This window comes from Vipera ursinii (assembly GCF_947247035.1).
Source record: "Vipera ursinii genome assembly, chromosome: 3".
Taxonomy (NCBI): Eukaryota; Metazoa; Chordata; class Lepidosauria; order Squamata; family Viperidae; genus Vipera; species Vipera ursinii.
This window is the reverse complement of record NC_139516.1, coordinates 97,585,697-97,607,928: the sequence shown is the minus strand read 5'-3', so window position 1 is coordinate 97,607,928 and position 22,232 is coordinate 97,585,697. Positions and strand designations below refer to the sequence as shown.

The 22,232-nt window shown below is 37.6% G+C and overlaps 1 protein-coding gene across 1 annotated transcript; it reads left to right on the top strand.

The window, feature by feature from the left end:
* Positions 1–1,466: 1,466 nt before the first annotated feature.
* On the top strand, positions 1,467–21,167 carry RGS18 (regulator of G protein signaling 18). Its single transcript, XM_083358903.1, has 5 exons — positions 1,467–1,790; positions 12,256–12,354; positions 14,540–14,601; positions 17,532–17,698; positions 19,145–21,167. Exons 1-5 carry the CDS (start codon positions 1,675–1,677, stop codon positions 19,400–19,402), a joined length of 702 nt encoding a protein of 233 aa, XP_083215029.1. The 5' UTR covers positions 1,467–1,674; the 3' UTR covers positions 19,403–21,167.
* Positions 21,168–22,232: the final 1,065 nt, after the last annotated feature.

The following is a 22,232-nucleotide window of genomic DNA, read 5'->3' as shown; positions in this document are numbered from 1 at the left end:
GGTTTTTTTCTGCAGACCAGAGTGGTAGTGATTTTGCATGCTGCCTGCATCTTGCGGATAGGGCTTCGCTTGTTTGCAAGGATCAGTTTATGGCATGCTGCAGACTGGTACTGGTCCATGGATCGGGGATTGGGAACCGCTGATTTAAATGCACATTTAAATAACATGGAAAAGACAAACATTTTATTTTGCAAGTACACAATTACATATATATTAACATTTTTAGAAGAAGTGTTTTAATTAAAACAAACAAAAACCATGCAGTTTATTGTGGAACAAAATAGAATACTGAGTAAAATCTGCAAAAGTACTATGGACCTACTTTGAACTGTTAAGTCTGTGCTAGCCTCTTAGATTTCTGGACTTCTTTCTTGTTTTCAAAGTTCTATTCTGCATGCTATTTCTCCCCTGAGCAGAAAGCAGATTTGCTTATATTTAATCTTAAAACAAGACAATTGCTGTTGTTGGTTATTTTATTTTTTTACAAATACTTTTATAATATATCATAAGCAAGCATTAAAATACAAACCAACTTAAATGGATTAATAAAATAGAAGCTCTTCACATTGTTTAGACATAAAAATCAGATGCTGTTGGACCAGCTCTGTTTCACAGGTATTGAGGAATATACATATTTTTTGTGCAAATAGATGAGATATGCATGTCTGTAAGACATGTTCATTTTTACCAAATGTTTCTGTGCATAGTTAGAAATTACAGGATGTGAAACAGGATTCTGAGGTTCAACACAAAATGCAATTTCTGACATTCAAACTTTTCAAAGCTGGGTTTCATACTACACAGTCTCCAGCTCATGTAGTTCTAAAGTAACTGTAAAAATCAACAACAAAGTTTGTGAGTCAAATTCTGGTGACATTTTGTAGAGCTGTTATTCAGACAAGATAAAAAATGGTAGCTGTGGGTCATATTAAGTGGGTACAATATGTGCTTAAAGGAAATATATGTAAAAGCCAGATTTTGATTTGAAAATTGTTGATGAAAGACTGTTGATCAAAAATTCACCATCCAAGGGTCACTTGTATTTTTTCACTCAGTCTAACCTCTTTCACAGAGTTCTTGATCTTTTAGGAGTAGGTCTGGATATCTATGAAATAAATGAAATAGTTAAAAAAACCACTCAAAACAGCACAGCTGAAGTTAATATGTCTCTTCATCAGTGCCTGACTGAACAACTACTTGCAGCACTTTAGGCTATTTTAAGCTATTTTAAGTTTTTTTTTAAAAAAACTGTAATAAGAAGAAATCATATTAATTTTCCCTTTTGCTGGCTGGTTTTGTTTAGTTCTCAGTAAGGCCATCTTGTTTGACCAAATATCGCATTCATATCTGCTAACCACAAGTTACAACCACAAGTTGGGGGAAGGCCTATGTTTATCTTTCCAACTTGCAAAACATAAGCCTATTTCTAATCTCTCTTTTGAAGAAATGACTTCTGGGTAAAAAAAAAAGAACTTCTCTAAAAGGTCACGTGTGCTTATCACAGCAGCTAGGACCGTAGTGGAGAACATCTCACAAACTGAATAACCCATGCCAAATCAAGATTCAAAGTAAGTGCAACATAAGAAAGAACAATCCAGTCCTTGAGGTTTTATTAACGTGCAACTGAAAAAAGATCAGAGGGAGATCTAATCTGTCAGAGTGCTTAAATGCAAAATGGAGAACCCGCTGGTTTTATCCTCTCAGCTCAACTCGGCATCAAGAGTGAAATCTCTCTGTAAAATTATGAAATCCTTGAACAGAGAAGGGGCAAAGCCAGACACAGGAGGCAGGTAAGAAACTAAGGGGTTTGGTTTTGAATGTTATTTATTTTGTGACTTTCTTGCTTAGTGTGAAAAATGACAAAATACCTGAGTCCAGACTGCATTCCGCTGCTCAGGGAAAAAACTGCATGCAGGATGTAGCTTTGAAAAGGAGAGAGAAGGCCAGAAGTATAAGAGGCGAGCGCTGACCTACAGTTCAAAGTAATGGAGAAGAAATGGTGAGGGAGGGAATGTATTCCATTGAGCCTTTTGCAGCTACAGGGAAGATAAGAATGTGTTCTTGTTTCAGTGCAAGATTTACTCAATCCTCAATCAATCAATCAATCAATCAATCAAGAAAGAAAGATGTAGTGAGGAGTCTACAGTAGTGCAAAATTACCATTTCTTATTGCAGGTTACAAATGTTGACAAATGCAGAAACTGGTGCACATTTGGTCAAATGCATAGCACAAAGTGAAAATCTTTGCAAATATATGCATATTTTATGGGTTGGGGGGGGTTGCCAATCCACAGAAAAGCATACTATTGTAAGGGTCTGTTAAAATCTGAATGTTATTTATTTATTTAGAATGCTTATATAGCTTGCCAACTCCAACAATGTGACTTTGGCAGAGTAGAAAATGTTTAAATAGAAATATGAAAGAAAAAAAGAACCATGTTTTTTTAAACAAACCCAAGCAATTCAGTTAGTTGTCTCAGAAGTTGTTCTATAAAGAGGCTAGTATATCTGTCTAATCAAAAGCAAAATAAAACGATGCAGTAACAATTGAAATGGTTCCAAATCATTGAGATCAGAATTCAGTATATGGAGATATGTGTTCCTCCTTTTGAAGTCAAAATGAAAGATGTTTAGCTAATTCATGATCAGAACTAAAGATCTATCTACACAGCTATCATAAGATCTGGTATCAGGGCTAAGCATGACTCAGTACCTGCCTACATACCCACATCACACCTCTCCCAAAATAAAAAAATATGGATATTAGCATAGGTAAGAGTCAAAGTTATCAACTCAAATCAATGTGTCCTTTAAGCACAAAACAACATTCCCTGTCTTGATTAAATCCAACTTCAATCATGCGTATTTGCTAAAGAATCCTGTCTCAGAACACTAGTCTCTTTTCTGACTGCCAACAATACTAAGAAAATGTGTAAAGGGGAAAAATATATTACTTCTGCCTATTGAAGGGACAGTTCTTTGAAACACAATTAAGAAATAATTTAATTTAGTTAATTTAATTTAATTTAATGATCCTCCAATATTCTTTGATTTTCTTTTTGTTAAGTGTTGCTCTGAAATCCTGCAGGGCAATTGATCATTGTTCTTTTTTTCAAGTACCTAAAACCAATATGTGATGATGTTTCCTTGCCTGCCAGACTGTTTTATTGTATGATGCTGCCCTATATCTCCCTTGCAAACTGTAGTTATGGACAGGATTCAGTGGTTCTAAAACCTTGCTTCTTTCCTCACTCCCATAGATGCTTTTTCAGGAGACAACTAGACTTTTCTTGTTTTTCTTTGAAAACTTTTCGCTTCTCATCCAAGAAGCTTCTTCAGGTCTGATTAGGTGGTGGGGAATGGAAAGATTTATGTTCCTTCCATCTTTCCATTCCCCACCATCCAGTCAGAGATGAAGAAGCTTCTTGGATGAGAAGAAAAACAAGAAAGTCCAGGTGCTTCGTGAAAAATAGTCTTTGGGATAACTATTACCTGGATGACTGAGAATCTCCATAGACATCTTCCTTCCTCACTTTATTAACACTGATAGCACAACATTTCTAAAATTGGCAACTAAGAACTACATCTCTTTACTGGATTTTATGGTCACAGATCCAGTCAAAGAGGAAAAAAAGCAGTCATTTACAGCAATGCCTTAGAGTAGTCCAGTTATTACCAAGGTTTGCTTGTGTGTGGCTACTCGCATTAAAAGGGTATGTCAAAATGGAATCATCTTTACAAATCTTAGAATGTCAGCACAGAATGGCAAATGAAACCTGTAACATAATTGCTATGCAAATATTCCCTGTCATTTCCCCCCCTTTGAATGTTTGCACTCTTGCAAATTTTGGATTTCCTGCAAGCCTGTTAACACTTCCGTACTGGGCACAGCTGATAGCTGATACATTTTTGGATATGTAAACACAACATTCATATCTTTAATACTGGAAAGTGAGGAAGTGGTTTCTTGTATATATGTATGTTGATTTGAATACATACAAAGAAACCAAATGTCAGTCTTGTGATGTTTAGCAATAATACTTGAAAACACACCCACACAAAAAACCTTAGTTACATTACTTTGCTAGACTGATGTAAATGTGTAAATAATGAATATTGGTTGGAGACTTACAAAATACATTTCCAAGTTCTCAGATTTTTTTTAAATTGTAGTTTGTAAAGTGTCATATTGGGTATTATGTATATAAAGCTAATTGTTTTCCCACACATTTGCAGGATTGCCTGTCTTTGGTGGTCTATCCAAATCTATCAGGTTGGCATGTTCTGAGTCACTTGGGTGACCAATGTTAACCTACAAAGCCTGCTCTGCCATGGTGCTTGCCTTATTTTCAGCCTTTTAAGGTTGTCCACATCAGGAAACAAACTCCATAAAATAGCAATAGCAATAGCACTTAGACTTATGTACCATTTCATAGTGCTCTATAGCACTCTCTGAATGATTTACACTGCCTAAGCTGTTTACAGAGTCAGCATATTGCCCCAGTAATCTGGGTCCTCATTTTACTGACCTTGGAAGGATGAAAGCTGAATCAACCTAGAGTTCATGATTGAACTCTAGGCTGTGAGCAGAGATTGCCTGCAATACTGTATTCTAACCACTGCGCCACCACAGGTCCTAGACTAGAACTAAGCTTCATTGAGATACACTCTATGGACAGAATCTTGTAAGCCTGATTGTGCTTTTCCTCTCTCTCATACCTTAGTGATTCAGGGAGTGGCTCCTCCCTTGAGTCTCTTCCTAAAACTTAAGGAATACCTCTGACTTTTTTTGCTTTTTGTAACAGATTCTGAATATTTCCATCAAGGCCACCTTGATGTTCCATGTTATAAAACAGTATCTCTCCCCCCCCCCAAGATAATCCTGACTTGCCAGCCTTCAAGAAAGCCATGTAAACCTGATCCCCCCCCCAACACACAAATATTGGATTTGAATTTGCATTGATTTTTTATCCACTGTTAACTCTTCAGATGGGCAGCCATATAAATTTGTTAAATAAATAAGCCAGATTTGATGCCATCTAGAAGATTCTCAAGCTGCATGGTTATATTTGGAGAGAACCAGGTTGTACTATACAACCTGTATTCAACTCCCAAAGATTTGGCTATGGTATCCAGAAAACTTTGCTATTTAGAATGAAAAAGAAGGGTGAAATTATTAAATGTTTGAAAATGTCATCAGATTAAATGTAATTGAAGTTTAGTTTTTTATACTTTCATTTTGTAGGTCAAGGATGCTACTAGATGCCAAATGTTTCCATAAAAATAGATGTATACACTTATGCATACCTTAATCCTTTTTCTTTATATTTATTATAGTAACTAAAATACAATACAAGCAATATAGTGCAAGAGAGCTAAGGTTAAACATCAGGTTAAAAATTGGGAGACCATCAGAATCCATTTATATTTCATTTCTAACTATCTCCTCTGAGCTAAACCCAAATCTCATCTTTCCCTGGATTCTGCCATTCCCCAGTTGGAGAGAGAAAAGGCATGGGGATTTATGGCTTTCACTTCCTCCCTTAAATGTAAGTTTTGTTTATTCCACCTGCCTGCTATCCATCACAATATAATCAATTGCTTTCTCACTAGGCATTCCCTCTCATCTTATGGGCAACTAAGATAGGGGAAAAGGGAGGAATAAAACTCTCCAGAATCTGGTTTGTTTCTCTGAATAAAGTATGAGGTGGGGTGGAAATGATCCTGCTGCAAACAGACTGTTATCTCTCCTTTCCCATGAAGGGCTTATCACCTGGAGCTTCGCTGATCCAGAACTGACCAAATGAACTGTGGGGTGGGGTTTGCTTGGGGACACTTTATAAATATTGATCTGTGAGGGATTTCCTCAGATCCTGTCTATTATGCCTGCTATCTCCTATTTCTTAGGAGTTCCTGATTGGAAAAACTTGTCTCCAAGAGTCCTACTTTCTTAAGATGTGGGTTGAGGTGGGTTCTGACGTTAGAGAGGATCTGAATTAAGAGTCGACCTGGAAAGTAGAACCTTACCGGGGGACTTTGCAAAAATATACAATGTTTATACATATAAAAAATATACAATATACGATGAGGCAGGGAAGGAGGAAAGCCCTATGGAAAGGAAGCCTTCCCTCCAACTGAAATTCCACCAACCATCAGGAGCTGAAGCATCATATTCCTCCAGGAAAGAAGTGGTCAAGACATGTGACCACAAACTGCGGTTGTCGATGGGCATTGAAAGGAAAAGTGAGTGGGAAAAGGTATCGAGGAAAGTAACCCTGAGATGGGGCAGCCACCAACCTGAATTGAAGCATGAGATGGAGAAATCCTTGCATGTCAGCAGAGAGGATGGGAGTTATGCACCACACTCAGACTGGATCCTAGAGAAAGCTATTGACCTAATGAAAAAAACCCTTGGCTCTCTAAGGGAGGAGAAATCTGTGTCCCACAGTCACACCAGCGCCTGGAGCTGCAGCTGGAGAGACAATAGGGGGGATCTGGAACCTGTAGCACTGGGGACATCCACTGAACCATAGCTACCAGCTCAGGAGCCCCCACCCCCTGTCGATCCACAGATGGGGATCAGGATGCGGGGCAATAGCGCCAGCGGAAAAGGCACCAATCCATTCAAAGAATCCCACCTCTGGAAGTGAAATTCAGGGGGGAGCTGCCATGCTTGGGGTTTTTCCTAACTCAAGTCCTCAGTTATATGGAAGAATACAGACAGGACATCCCCAGCGACAAAGCCCGCATCCGTATCATGCAATCCACCCTGGATGCAGATTGGCCACAGACTGGGTGGTGAACCTGCATGACTCTGACGCCCCAAAACTCAATTACTTCAACCAGTTCATGTCATCTTTGAGAAGGCAATTTGAGGACCCCTGGCTGATCACTAGGCCCATGAGAGAATCAAAATGGTGAGGCAGGGCAGACACCCGGCGGCTGAATATACACAAGAATTCCAGGCCATTGCCAAAGCTGAACTGGCCAGAAGACATCCTCCTTAGCCATTTCAAAGATGGGCTAAACTACGACCTGTATGATGCTTGCCTTCCTCAAGTGGACCCACACCACCTCAATGACTGGTACGTCCTGGCAGAAGAGGCAGAGATAGACCTACTGAAAAGGCACCACCAAGGAAAACCATGGGCCCTCCTGCCTCCTGAGCAGGCGTGCGAGCCAGCGAAACCACCAGCTATGGCTAAGAAATCAACGGGCTGTTTCAAATGTGGGAGAGAGGACTACCACACTGCAGAATGCCACTCAAAAGCCCCTCAGTGGAAATCAGACCCATAACCGGCCAGACAGTGACTATATTAGCTCCCTCCATACCCAAAGCTGTCAAAGTGAAAACCTTAATAGACTCTGGCTACACCCGCTGCCTCATTAGCCCAACACTAGTGGGGAATTTGGGCATTCTGGTGAGGAGACTAAAGCAACCAATCTCCTTTGGCCATTTAGATGAATGCATAGTGTGGGGGGGTACCAGCCACCCTAGCCTTACCAGTTCACCTGTCCCTGGGGACCCATGAGGAAGATATAACATTTGTAGTGACCCCAGGCATGGAATGCCCAATGATTTTAGGGCTGGAATGGTTAAAGAAATGGAACCACTGGATAAATTGGAGGACAGAACAACTCAACTTTTTTGGGGGGGCATGCAAATTTAAAACCCCAAAGCCCCCCCCCCCAAACCCAAGTAGCAGAGACAGCATCAGTGGGGGAAAAGAAGGGGCTACCAGAAATACCAGAAGAATACCAGGACCTTGCTGAAGTTTTCAGTGAGGAATGGGTAGATGAGCTCCCTCCTCACTGACCCACAGACTGCGCTATAGAAATCAAATCCAGGGCAAAACTCCCGAAGCCCAGGCTGTACTCCATGAGCCCTAAAGAGATGGAGGATATGGAAAGATTCATAAATAAAAAGTTAGAAAGGGGATTTATTGAACCAGCCAAACCCAAAGTGGCCACTCTGGTCCTATTCAGGGAGAAGGACGGCACGATGCACTTATGAGTGGATTACTGGACCCTAAACACAATTAGTGAAAGTAATCTGTATCCCGTGCCCCTATCCCTCCAGTCCTATTTAGGGAGAAGAAGGATGGCACTATGCATTTGGGTATAGATTACCATGTCCTGAATGCAATTAGTGAAAACAATCTGTATCCCATACCCCTCATGAAGGACATGTTATCCCACCTATTGAGAGGAAAGATTTTTACCAAACTAGACCTAAGAGAAGCATACTACTGCGTTAGGATCAAGGAAGGGGATGAATGGAAGACCACATTCAATTGTCCAATGGGTTGCTACCAGTTCAAAGTTCTACCATTTGGACTGCAAGGCCCCCCCGCAGTTTTTATACAATTAATCAATGAAGTGCTAAGAGAGCACCTAAATAAGGGGGTCCTAGTTTACTTAGATGACATCCTTATCTTCACTGAGACCAAAGAGGATCATATTAATCTAGTCAGACCAGTTCTAAAACAATTGCAGGCCACCCACCTATATGCCAAATTATTGAAATGCAAATTCCACCAGGAAAGAATAGACTACCTGGGTTATCGCATATCCCTGCAGGGCATCGAAATGGACCCCAAAAAAGTCAGGGCAGTATTAGAATAGGCACCCCCCTGTGCAAGGAAGCAATTGCAAAGTTTCCTGGGTTTTGCAAACTTCTACCACCAATTCATCCCTTTGTTCGTCCAAATGAACGTATCATTGAAAATTCATCCCTTCGTTCGCCCTGCCCCTCACGAACTTGTTGAAAATGAGGGGGCCCCCAGTGAAACCCAGGAAGCCGCTGATTTGGACAATAGAATATCAAGCAGCATTAGAGAGGCTAAAGAGACTTTTTTCTGCCAAACCCATACTGAGACATCCGGATGCTGATAAACCTTTTGTAATACAGGCAGACGCAAGTGATGTGGCAGTGGGAGCTGTATTATTACAGGAAAATGACAAGGGGGCATTGCAACCATGTGCATATACGTCCAGGAAACTTACAGAGAAAGAACAATGTTGGGCTGTGTGGGAAAAGGAGGCTTACGCTGTGAGGTAGTCATTACTTACATGGTGTAATTTTCTTGAAATAAAATACCCTTCCAGGTCTGGACAGACCACAAAAATTTGGAAGTGCTAAAAACTCTCAGGAAACTCCTAAAAAAGCCCGCTGATCTCAACACCTTCACCACTTCCATTTCACACTTAAACACTTACTGGGTGGAAAGAATTTCCTGTTGGATACATTATCTCGCATGCCCCAATATAACAGCACACGAGCCACTGACTCTAAACCACTTATGCCCAAACAACAACTGGCAGCATCAGTAACCACCAGGGCCCAAGCTAAAATAAAGCTGCAGGTGCATAGCCAAACTGGAATAGAATTCCAAAAGTCTTTGAAAACTGATGAATGGTTCCAGAAAAATAGTCATGTGTGCAGCATCAAAAATGGGCTACCCTGGGTGGGGGACAAGTTATACATACCTGCCATGATACAAAATCAGCATATCATTTTGAGTTTGTAAAAACTTTACATTTAACTAAAAGGCAATTTTGGTGGCCATCCATGAAAAAGGACATAGAAAATTACATGGCCAGCTGCCCAACCTGCACAATGGCCAATAGGCTGCAGGGGAAGTCACCTGGACTGTTACAACCAGTGGCGAACGCATCAGGTCCCTTGAAAGAGATAGCCATGCATTTCACAGTGGAATTACCAGAAAGCAAAGGAAACACTGTCATCTGGGGAGTTACGGACTTGTTTTCAAAACAAGTGCACTTTATCCCTTGCCAAAAGATTCCCACTGCAAAAACCTTAGCGAAACTATTCATGCAGCACATTTACAGACTGCAGGGAGCATCTCAATGCATCATATCTGATAGGGAAGTGCAGTTTATGTCAAAGTTTTGGAAGGAATTTTTATCCCTCTTAGGAACTACTCAGGGACTGTCATCTAGTCATCATTCTCAGGCCAATGTCCAAATGGAACACGGGAACTCAGTACTTGAGCAATACTTAACATGCTTTATTAATTTCTAGCAAACAAATTGGACGGACTTACTCCCCTTCGCAGAAATTGCTTACAATAACGCAGTCCACTCCAGCACAGGCTACACTCCTTTTCAAATAGCCACTGGTCAAAGTTTCAACCCTATGCCAGAACTAATCCCAAAAAAAAAAACGGAAATCCCATCTCTGAAAGAATGGATTGCACAATTGCAAAACACCTGGCCAATCATTAGGAAAGCTTTAGATGAAGCTAGGCAAGCATACAAAGCACAGGCAGACAAAAAGATAGTAGAACCCACACCATTCAGGGTAGGAGAAATGGTATATTTATCTACAAAATACCTAAAATCCCTACAGCCCTGTGCAAAACATAGACCAAAAATTTATAGGACCTTTTCCAATTAAAAGAATCATAAACCCAGTAACAGTAGAATTAGAACTACCCAAAAATCTTAGGCAAATACATCCAATCTTTCACTGCAGTTTGCTGAAAAGGGAACAACAGTCAACCTTACGGCCAAAAATCCCACCACCACCTCCTACAGTGTTTGAAGGAGAACAACACTTCAAGGTAAAAGAAATCCTAGATTCTAGAAAGTACCACAGAGCAATTCAATTCCTAGTAGCTTGGAAACACCTTCCCTCCTCAGAAAACCAGTAGGTCCATAAACATCACATCAGAGCACCTACATTACTAAAGAGGTTTCATACAGAATACCCCAACAAACCAGGCTAAGTTCTATATTTTTGTTTCCTCTACAGGTGGATCTCTCCTATTTTTAAAGATGGCAGGATGTCAGAATCCATTTATATTTCATTTCTAACTATGTCCTCTGAGCTAAACCCAAATCTCATCTTCCCCTGGATTCTGCCATTCCTAAGGGGGAGAGGAAACAGGCATGGAGTTTTATGGCTTTCACTTCCTCCCTTAAGTGTAACCTTTGTTTATTCTGCCTGCCTGTAATCCATCACAATATAATCAACTGCTTTCTCACTAGGCATTCCCTCTCAACTTACAGGCAACTAGGACAGGGGGTGGGAAAAGGAGAAATGCAACCCTCCGGAATCTGGTTTGTTTCTCCGAATGATGTGTGAGGAGGGTGGAAATGATCCTGCTGCAAACAGACTGTTTTCTCTCCTTTCCAACAATGGGTTTACCACCTGGAGCTTGGCTGACCTGGAACTGACCGAATGATCTGTGGGGTGGGGTTTGCTTGGGAACACTTTAAAAAATATCTATCTGTGAGGGAATTCCTCAGATCCTGTCTATTATGCCTTCTATCTCCTATTTTTTTTAGTAAAAGTTCCTGCTTGGAAAATCTTGTCTCCAAGAGTCTTTCTTTCTTAAGATGTGGGCTAGAGTGGGTTCTGACAGAGACCATGAGTTCTGGTCTCATCTTAAGTATGAAGCCAGCTGGATGACCATGGGCCAATTATCTTCTCTGAGTTCTAAATAGCAGGCAATAACAAACTATTTCTGCAAAATCTTGTCAAGGGAAATTCAGGGGGCTTGTCCAGACAGTCAACAGGAGTTAATGCTCACAATAAAGCATTACAAAAAATAGTAGTGCAAGAAAAAAAATGTCCTAATGCTAGTTTTAATGGATCCGTGGTTTGGGCTAAAAGCTCCAACTCCATTTTGTTCTTGTCTCTTGAGGTGATAGCATCTACTTGTACAAATCCTATGATATGGCAACCAAGGAATCAGAACACAGGAAAGGAAAGGAAATATCACATCATCACCCTATTTGCATCATTCATCATTATCAAAGAAAGCAGCACTTTCTGTGGCAGCGATATACCAGCTAATACATTCCAATTTTACTGAATGCATCATGAAATATGTTTCATTTTAATCATTTCAGCTATTGCATTTCCTCTTTTGTTATCTGATTTTTAAACAGCACAGTATCAGAAGCTCATGTTCTCAGCCTAGCTTCACTAAGATCAAGCCTATTCCTTCCTGCCTCTCTAGTGCCTCCTGCTCTTTTCACTAAAGTAAACGGGAAAGACTATCAACATGAAAAGATGTTCATTTACCCTATGCAGATGATTCTGTGTAAATATATTCAGAGGTGTCAGTAAGAAATATATTATTTTCTCTAGCAAATGGGAAAATAACATCAACATTTATGGGAATCATATGTGAAAGGGAAGCAATGAGCTTTACAGAGCACTCTGAGCTGGCAAAGAAGAAATGTTTGGAAATATTACCCACAGTAACTTTCATTTTCTTGTAGGTCTCTTGAAAAGAGGAACCGGCTAAGTTTTTTGCATAAGTCTGAATTGCACCCAAACATGAATTTTGACAAATTTGAAAAACTAGTGAAAGAATCAAGGTGAGACTTGTTATATAAATTAAAAAGGCTATGGCAAAGGAGTCATAATTAATTCAGCACAACTCTTGCATGCCTATCTTACAGGTTGTTTTGATTATGACATCATTGACAATCAATGTTTTTTCAACTTTAGTAATTTTAAGATGTGTGGACTTAAACTCCCAGAATTTGAAACCCATCACGGAACTCTAAATCATAGGAAGTAGTGCTGTGTTTTGTTTCGTTTAACAGGAAATAACATTCTTTTTTGTTTTGTTTTTCTACTAAGAAAGTTATATAAAATGTTTCATGAGTAAGATATAGATTTTGTTTCTGCTTATTTTAATAAGATGATTGTTGAGTATTTTTTAAAAAACTAAATCCCAAGTTTAAATCACAAGGGACTTCTTGGTAAGGGGCTGGCGTGGCTACACTAAAGCAAGTTGGCATAGGCAGGGCATATTTAACAAGTTTTAGTATCACTTTACTACAATGAAAAATATTCAAAAACCCAACCCCCAAATGCTAAAAGAACTTGCAAGCAGAAAAAGGGCAAAAATAGAAAAACTGAAGAACTGAAACATTTGAGGGGAAGTAGAGAATGTCAGCAGAGTATTAATATGATACCTCATGATCATTTTTTGATAGAGATTAGGAACATCTTTCTGTTCTTTTGCACCACTGTGTAGCTTAGTGATGGCCCAGTCAAACACAGATACATGCCTGTATGATTTTTATGAGATCTTATGGAATTTTTGAAATTCTTAATTGAATTCTTATAAGGGTTTTTTTTATACGCTATTTTTTTTCCAGGAACCACATCTTCCCACAATCCTTTTTGCTCTGTTGTTTAGTCTGATTTTATGACATCTTGTGTTCTGTTTCTTTCTTTTCTATGTGTCCTTCATAAAAATGGTAAATATTAGAGAACAATTTCCTTAGTACAGTGTTTCTCAGCCTCAGCCAACTCAAAGCATTTTCCACCCAGCATTCCAACTGGGAAGTTCTGGAAATTGAAGTCCATGCATCTTAAAGTTTCTGATGTTAAGAAACATTGCATCAGTATGTATCTACATGAAATCTGCTTTTTATATGTGTATGTTTTCAGCTATAGGTTCACTTACATTTTTAAGACTAGTTTCAACCTAAGTGTCCCCCATCTATAAACTGGATAAATATTTGTGAAAACAGTAGTTAAGCGAATCCAACTCCCTACTGACTTTGCTTGTCAGAAATCAGCTGAGAAGGTTGCAAATGGTAATCTGCTCTGCCTCAGCTAAGTTGTCAAGCTTGCCTGCTATTGTCTATCTCCTCCTTATTGGTTCCCTTTGTAAATTGTTTTAAATTAATTTATTTTGCATACTTCTCCAGGGCTGTGCCACATATTATAACCCATCTAAAATCAAACTTTCTCAACTGCTTGTGAAAGCAGCCCAGAACAAACTTGAAAATATCACTTCCCAAACATTTTAGCATTTTAGATTGAGAATTTTTGGTGTACCTTTCAGTGAGCTACAATGTCAAAGACCAGTGACTGCCATGGACAATTTGACATAGTTGGCTTTTGTTTTAAAAAAAAAAGGAAAAGAAAAGCATCTCCTAAATTAAAAAGTAAGTCCTTCCAAAATAGCATGGCATTTGGTGAAAAAGTCATTATTTTGCTGTACACAAATTGTGTGCTTATGTCACGGCAGCATTGCTATTACATCCTTATTTCTGAATATCATAAAGCTTCCTGTGTAATGTTAAAAATAGTTTGTGGTCATAATGTCTTTGGCAGTGTTTGAAACCACATCTCAGTTGAACATTTTTCTTTCATTCCCAAGCTTTTATGTGCAAAACCATTTCAAAGATCATTGACCACTCCCCCACATGCACACACAAACAAAATGCTCTGTTTATGGATTTATTTTAAAAGAATAAAGATGTCAAGCACATATTTACTTATTTAAAAAGATTAAGAATGTACAATAAAATTACTCAGAAGACAGCACTTCCTTTCAATAAATTGATTATTTTCATAATTTAATAGGAAAAACATCAGCGAAATCAGATCAGCTTTTTGAAGCTTTTTCCCCCCCAAAGAAATCCTTATTCAATACCATTAGAAACATGACAGACTGAAATTAACAAGAGATAAAATATGTTCGGAAAATCTGCAAGTGTGCACACAAACAGGTGATGCCTCTGTTTTTATCTTGTGTAGTGAGTCCCCTGAAGCTATAAAAAAATGGGCTGAATCTTTTGACCAACTGATTTCTCACAAAGGTTGGTATCAATGTTTTCCACTAGCATTATGCTTCATTACAGTTCAACATTCTCTTTCGTTTTACAAGAAGGCTCAATTTTTTTCCATGCAAAATATCTTTTCATTATTATTCTTCTGTGATGAAGGATTAACCATGTGTAAAGTGAAGAAGTCTATTAAGTTTGACTGCCAGATTGCTGTGAAAAATGGCCCTGAATTTTGATCACTACTGTAAAAGCTTAGAAGTACTGAAGCTTCAATAGTGGAGAAAATTATTGAAGGAAGAAGTGAATATTTTATTAAATATTAATATTAAATATATTATGTAATGCACAATAAACAATTATGTAATGGAGCTTGTGACTATTAAGATATATATGGACTTCTAGCTTTTCTATCAATATCAATTATGATTAGGATATAAATATTACAAGCAAAATTATTTGGGGTTTTTTTATACAAAGTTGTGTATACCATTGAAAATGAAAAAAAAGTATTACAATTTTTGAAGTTCAATTAAGGAAAAAAAATCACTCAATGAAAATGGCTGTTGATTGTGACATCATCAGTCAACAGACCAATCATCTTCCTTTCCCATATCTAGACTCAATATTCTAGTTGAGTCTTCCAAGCAAAGCCATGCTGCAGCTTTCAATTATTCTCAGTAATTGTACATTAAGTTATAGTTTCTAAATATGCCTGTATTGCTTATTTAATATCATTATAATACTACACATTATCATGTCTAGTGATCTTTTGCTGGCCCATTGTTCAATATGCATTACCTAAAAGCTGTCTTGCTGGGCCTCAGAGTTTTGAGCAACCTGGTGAAATCTAGCTTTAAAAAGTAGCACTGCAAATGAGTTAATCAGCATACAAGCAACTTTTGAGTTAATACCAGACTCATGCCCATTGCAATGTGCATATGTTTGGACTGGTAGGATCTATACATAAACTCCATTGGATCAGAGCAGAAGAAAATACTATTTCTTTTTGCTGATAACCCAATAGAAACCTCCAGAAAGATGGGCCAGTTTTGTGTCATTGCTATCTTTGAGCAAAGACTAACTGTTTAGGTTCCCCACTTCCCAGAAGTTTTCTTTCCATGGCACTGAAAAATGTGAGCCCTTAACATGTGTTTGTGCACTTTTTATACCAGTGTTGTATGTACTATATTCTATATTCTAAACCAGGGGTCCCCAACCCCCAGTTTGTGGACTGGTACAGGGCCATGGTATGCTAGCAACTGGTCTGCACAAACAAGCAAAGGCCCATCTGCAGAATACAGGCAGCACACAAAACCACGCATCCTCTGTTCTATGGAAAAATCTCTCTCCATGGAACCGGTCCCTGGTCCCCAAAAGGTTGGGGACCTCTGTTCTAAACAATCTATTCATTTTAAGATATTGCTCCATGTCTGCAATTTATATTAAGATTTTCTATAAAATATAGGATAGCATGACTGTTGATATATAAAAATAGATGTGTATTGGATTAAGAGTGATAAAAACACACTTAAGCACTGTGCTATACTAAAGAAAACTTTAAGATAAAACATTGTAATAAAAACTAAAGATAACTGGTGATAATAAGCAATAAAATAAATGTAAGGATAAGACTTGACTAAAATGCAGTTCTTTGCATTTCACAGTTCTTTTATTTTGTTGCCAATATCTATTTTTCATATTTGCTAAGACACTTATTGCGATAGATCAGCTAGAAGTCTATGAAGTATTTCCAATAGTATTTCTATTATTTTTTTTCTTCCATTCAATTGTGACTGAGTCTCAGAGACTGTCTTGACAAGTCCCTGTAGTTACCTTGGCAAGGTTTTTCAAAAATGGTTTGCCATTTCTTCCTTCCTAGGGCTGAGAGAGAATGACTGGCCCAAGGACACCCAGCTGGCTTCATGCCTAAGGTGGGACTAGAACTCATAGTCTCCTAGTTTCTAGCCTGATGCCTTAATCACTGCACTAAAATGGTTCTCATCCACTAATATAAGTGGAACCAAATACTGTAGTCAAAATATTATCTAGATTGTATCTAAAGATACAATCAAATCTACAGACAATGTGATTATTGAAGTACATTTGTGGATTGTGGTGCAATTCTAAATTCAGTAACATTAATGGTGCATATGAAATGCCTTTGTTGCAATAAACTACATTTAGAAATATATATTTAATTATGACTCAAGCTGGATGTTTTTGAAATTACAAAATAAATATGCATATATAATTAATATGTAAATGAATCCAAGTGAATCTGACATTGAACTAAATAGTCTAATCTGCCCATTCTTAGACCAAAAAAGGGGTACATTGGAAAGAATATGGCATACCTATTACAGGAAGTCCTCAAGTTAGGAAGGAGTTCTGTTCTCTACCTCTATCTCTAACCCAAATTTATGTAAAATGAGAACTTATACTTTTAAACCAACTACCTATTACTAAAACTGGTGTACAGCATTGTCCTTCCTCAAGCTGATGAAGTGCTGAAACTGCACAATGCTTTCAGGAACCCCTGAAAATTACTGAAAACAGGCTTGTATATTAAAAACGCACAACTTCAGCACTTTGTCATGTTGAAGGAGAATGCCACCTGCCATTTTTAGTCAAAGGCAGCCCATTCACATCTAAGATTTGTCCTTAAGTTAGAGATGTTTTTAATCTGAATACAGCCTGCACCTTTCTCAAATTAAGCTCTGATTCTTCTGAAAGCTTTTCTGGTTTATTCAAAATGAACTTCTACACAGTGAAAGTTTGGGACATTACTTTTGCTTATTCTTTACCACACAAATCAGTTATTGTTCCAGGACTAACTTTACAAAAATAATAAAAATGTGTAATTTAGGGAGAGAATTAACTAAAAAAAATCTAAAAACAGTAGTGAGAAAATATTGTCATGTTTTATTTGATGTTCCTTTGATTACATGTTGTTTATTCTGTAGCTGGCTTAGATGCATTCATCAAGTTTTTGAGAAGCGAGTTTAGTGAAGAGAACATTGAGTTTTGGATGGCATGTGAAGAGTATAAGAAAATCAAAGATGCCTTCCAACTTCTACTCAAAGCAAAGGCAATTTATGAGACATTCATTGAAACAGAATCACCAAAAGAGGTACAGTGAAAATAGTTATTTTAACACAATTGGTCTTTTAAATCCTTAAAGATTTTATCTGCAGGGTGGGGATGTCAAGGTAATGTCCATGACATGTCCCCTTGACTTTTCTGACCTCCACCCCACTCCAATTCTCAACTCTTTCTCCCAACAAAAAACCACTGCACACAGTGAAACTTCTCAGAAAATTTGCAATAGCATTGTGTTTTATACTGTTTAATGTCATTTGGAATGAATCCATCAATGAAAAAGGTTAAGATTATAGCACATGCTGCCACAAGAATATCCCAGAAATGAAACAGGAATAAAGAGTGAAAATACTCACTTGGTGAGAACTTTATCTCCCTATTTTTATTGCTACTTGTATTGTATAAGAATTATTCTCCATAAGTCTCCTGAAGCAATAGTTACTGGTGCGATTATTAGTACATACAAGTTATTACTAACACATTGGCAAGATTTCAGATAAGACAAATGAATAAAACAAATCACCAATTTAAGAACAACATTCAGAATGATTAACTGTAATACTTTAAGCAGATTAGAACATTGATTACATATTTGTTCAAAAGGCAAGAGTTAAGGATTGCATATTAATTATATGTAATGATAAATAAATATACACATACACTCCATGTATTGGCTTAGATTTCATTTATAGTTAACTATCAAATGTCTATCATTGTGTCACATATTCATGAAAGGAAAGCAGCTATGTAGCATGTTAAAATATGTCTAGGAGACTATTATGATTTGTGCAATTAATTAGAGCATTCCAATCAAGTGGGTGGTCATATAAATAAAGTCATGGAAAGAAACTTATTTTCCCCTCCCTGTAAAAGTTGACAAAGATTAAAACTAACCCTATTCATCTTTCAGAAATAATATAACATTAGCACAGCTGGGGAGGTATCCATTCTAAATCCTACTAAATACGTGATTAACATTGTTAATGCTTTACTGTGCTCTGTTCATTTAAAAATAAATAAATTTGAGCACACACTTCTTGTCACTGAAACTCTATGATGCATCCCTTCAGTTTTGTTGAATGTGCTTGTCATATGGATGCTCAGCACTTTAAATTTGATTTCCAGAAAGTGCCCCAGAGTATATAGAATGCAGATGTTGCATTTGTCTATAGTATGTTGGAACTGCCATATGATCCCAGGCAAAGACCCAGTTTGTCAAGGTGTTGCAGGCAGGTGTTTATAGTTTATCAAATAGGTAGCCAATTGACATAAGCTTATGAAACATATAACTCCCTGAGGACTCAGTGTGTGTGAGTCTGACAATATCCCCATGCTTCTCATAAAATGTGAATGTAGAAGATTTATTTACAATACTTGGGTAAGAATTCATAGGTTAGGGAGTCAATACTTTATGCAGAAAGATTGAGAATAACCAATAATCATCCACTTTATCAAATGTTTTCTTGTTTTTCTCTAGGTCAACCTTGATTTTAATACCAAAGTCTCTGTAAATCAGAATATGGTTCATCCAACGCAAAACATGTTTGATGCTGCACAGAACAAAATTTATGCCTTGATGGAACAAGACAGTTATCCGCGCTTCTTAAAGTCCAACCTTTACTTAGACATACTTCACGGCAGACCTTTAGGCTGTTCAGCTCTTCGACGGAGATCACGTTCTTTTACCTTCAATGACTTCAAAGATGCTCAGCCAGATTTTGCTGTTTGGCTGTAAAAGTTAACTTCCCTTTGACCCCATCTTCGTGCCAATGAAGGGGCAGCATTGCCTCAAATAGTTTAGATGAGGGAAGTTATCATAGAACCCACAGAATTGTTTCCATTTTATTTTATCTTGTTTACTTGTAGATGATCAAATCCAAAGGTTTCAGTTTCACTTATTACATGGATCGCCAAGAACTTTTTATTCTCAGATACTCTCTATAAAATTAGGCCTTTCTGAGCTGCAAAAATTTTGGATGACCATTAAAGAGGAACAAAGAGTTAGTTTTATATTTCTTCACTGCCGTCTAGTGATCATCTGTATTTCTGCAATTCATATATAATACACCTAATACTGTGAAGGTCAAGTCCCTAATAAACAGTAGCACATTTAACAATAATCACTATGGACATGCACAGCCATACATAGAGATAGGTTGGATTGTGTACAAAATCCAAATACAATATGTGACATAAAAGCAGGGAATTCCTGCCTCTTACAGTGTGGGATTGATTTTTGTATGAACATCAGATAGCATTGTTCATCAAGCATTAGAGCTACCCATTTGCTTTCTTTATATTCTGTGAAGCAATATATCACATTCTGAGAGATGGTAAAGCGTGAAAATATTCATGCTCAACATTATGCTTCCTAATGTGAAAGAGTGAACAGATACATTCAACAATTTAGAAAGAATAAACACATAGTCAGAAGTTTGATTTTAAATGGGACCTAGAAAAACATTGAACAAATTGAGGATGAACTCTTTAGAAATTCAATTTGGTGAAATATACTGCTCAAAAAAATAAAGGGAACACTTAAACAACACAATGTATTGTATTTAATAGTAGGATGTCTTATCTTGTGTTCCCTTTATTTTTTTGAGCAGTATAGTTAAGTATCAAGCCAGAACCTGAAAGACCATGAGTTCTAATCGTGATGAAGCATGAAGCCTGTTAGGAGACCTGGGACCAGTCACTGCCTCTCAGTTTTAGGAAGCAGCAATAGTAAATCATGTCTGAAAACCTTCCCAAGAAACCTGGAGCGACCTATCCAGGCAGCTGTCAGAAGTCAGTCTGATTTAAAGGTACACATACAACAAAAAAACAATAAAACTTATAGAATGGGGGTGGGTGGGGTGTTGATTCTTGATTAAATCTTCTTAGATATTGTGATTTAAAAAAGGACAAAGAAGCATGGTATTTTCCCTTCCCTGTGAAACCACAAGCAGAAATCTCTTTTTGACATAGGTATAAAATTATAAGCTTGAATGAGAGGATCAATAATTCAGAAAAAAAACTTATTTTTTTTCAAACCTGCTGTGGAGGTTTAACTACATACAACCTAATCTTTCATAAAGTACAAGTGATTGGTTGCCATGGGAACTAGGTACTTACACAACTCTTTGTTAGAATTAGGCCATTTTGAGAAAGCTCTGATTAGGTGTAAAAGGAATAAACTAACCAATGATAAACTAACCAATGTTCCCCTCCCAAGGATATCCCTGAAGATAATCCATATAACTGTATGTGTGATGAGAGAATGTATAAAAAGACAGAGAAAGAGTCGTGGAATGTTGAGTTTACAATTCTGTCAGAAGCTGCCTTAAAATCTTATGCAGGGTACTGTACTTTAGTTTTCTGTGAAAAACTGTACCGTTTGTATGTTCAGTCTGTATATTTATAAATAAAAGCATAGAGTGACATTCCAAGAAGACTTTTGTTATCTCTTTCCAAACCAAAGAGAAACCTGGATACCCATTGTATATGGACTATCTTGGGGCTCAAACCAGTAGGAAAAGTGTATCACTGCACTGCAGTCCCAGTTTTAAAATATTCCCATTTATTTAATCGCATACCTGGAAGCTTCCACAAATCTATAATGCTTTTCCTCTCAGAAAAGTAAATTGTTTCCATGGTCAAAAGAACATAAGCAAGTTTATTCTGTTGCGGAGGTTAGTATAACCTAAAGTAGGGGTCTTCAAACTTGGCCCTTTTATGACTTGTGGACTTGAACTTCCAGAATTCCTCAGCCAGGCATGCTGCTGGCTGAGGAATTCTGGGAGTTGAAGTCCACAAGTCATAAAAGGGCCAAGTTTGAAGACCCCTGACCTAAAGTTTATTTCTTTTCCTTGTGCTGCAGTTTTAAAAATCTGGTTCAGAGAACTTTAACCACTTTACTTTATATTACAGTATTGCAGTGACTGATTTTCTATTCATTCCATGTAAATGAATGAAGAGGGTGGTCTCTTTTTGTTCCTAAGTTTGAGGATGTAATTATGTAAATACACTTGAAAATAAAATGAAAACTCAAAGACTGGGAGGAAAAGAGGGGGGGGTTTATTTAGACATGGAGCCTAAAGGAAAGCTGTGATTCTAATTTTCAGATTAAGAGTTGAAAATGCTGTCGAGAGATATTGATAGTAAGGAAAGTGTTCTTTCTATTAAAACATTTACTATTCAAGTCATGCTTGTAGTATATGATTCAGCATGTGCCAATTACTATGCTCAGCTCTTTCTTCTTTTTGCTTCAGGGTATTTGGTAGGGATATCTTGCAGTGCACAGTGACTTCTAAAATATTAAACATGAGTTTCATTCATTAAATAAAAAATAACAGAATTAAATAATAAGTACTGCTGACATACTCAACAATCCTGCAAAAAATGGCATCTATCCCTCTAGAAGCAACTGTTCAGTTTGGCAATTTCATATGCATTAGCTGTGCAGTTCTTAAAAAATGAAAAATCATCAGAGAAAATGGTATAATGAGAAAGAAATGCCCCACAGGCAGAAAAAGAAAGGCAAGGCATCAGTGAGGTCATGGTAAGTACTACCAATCCAGCTG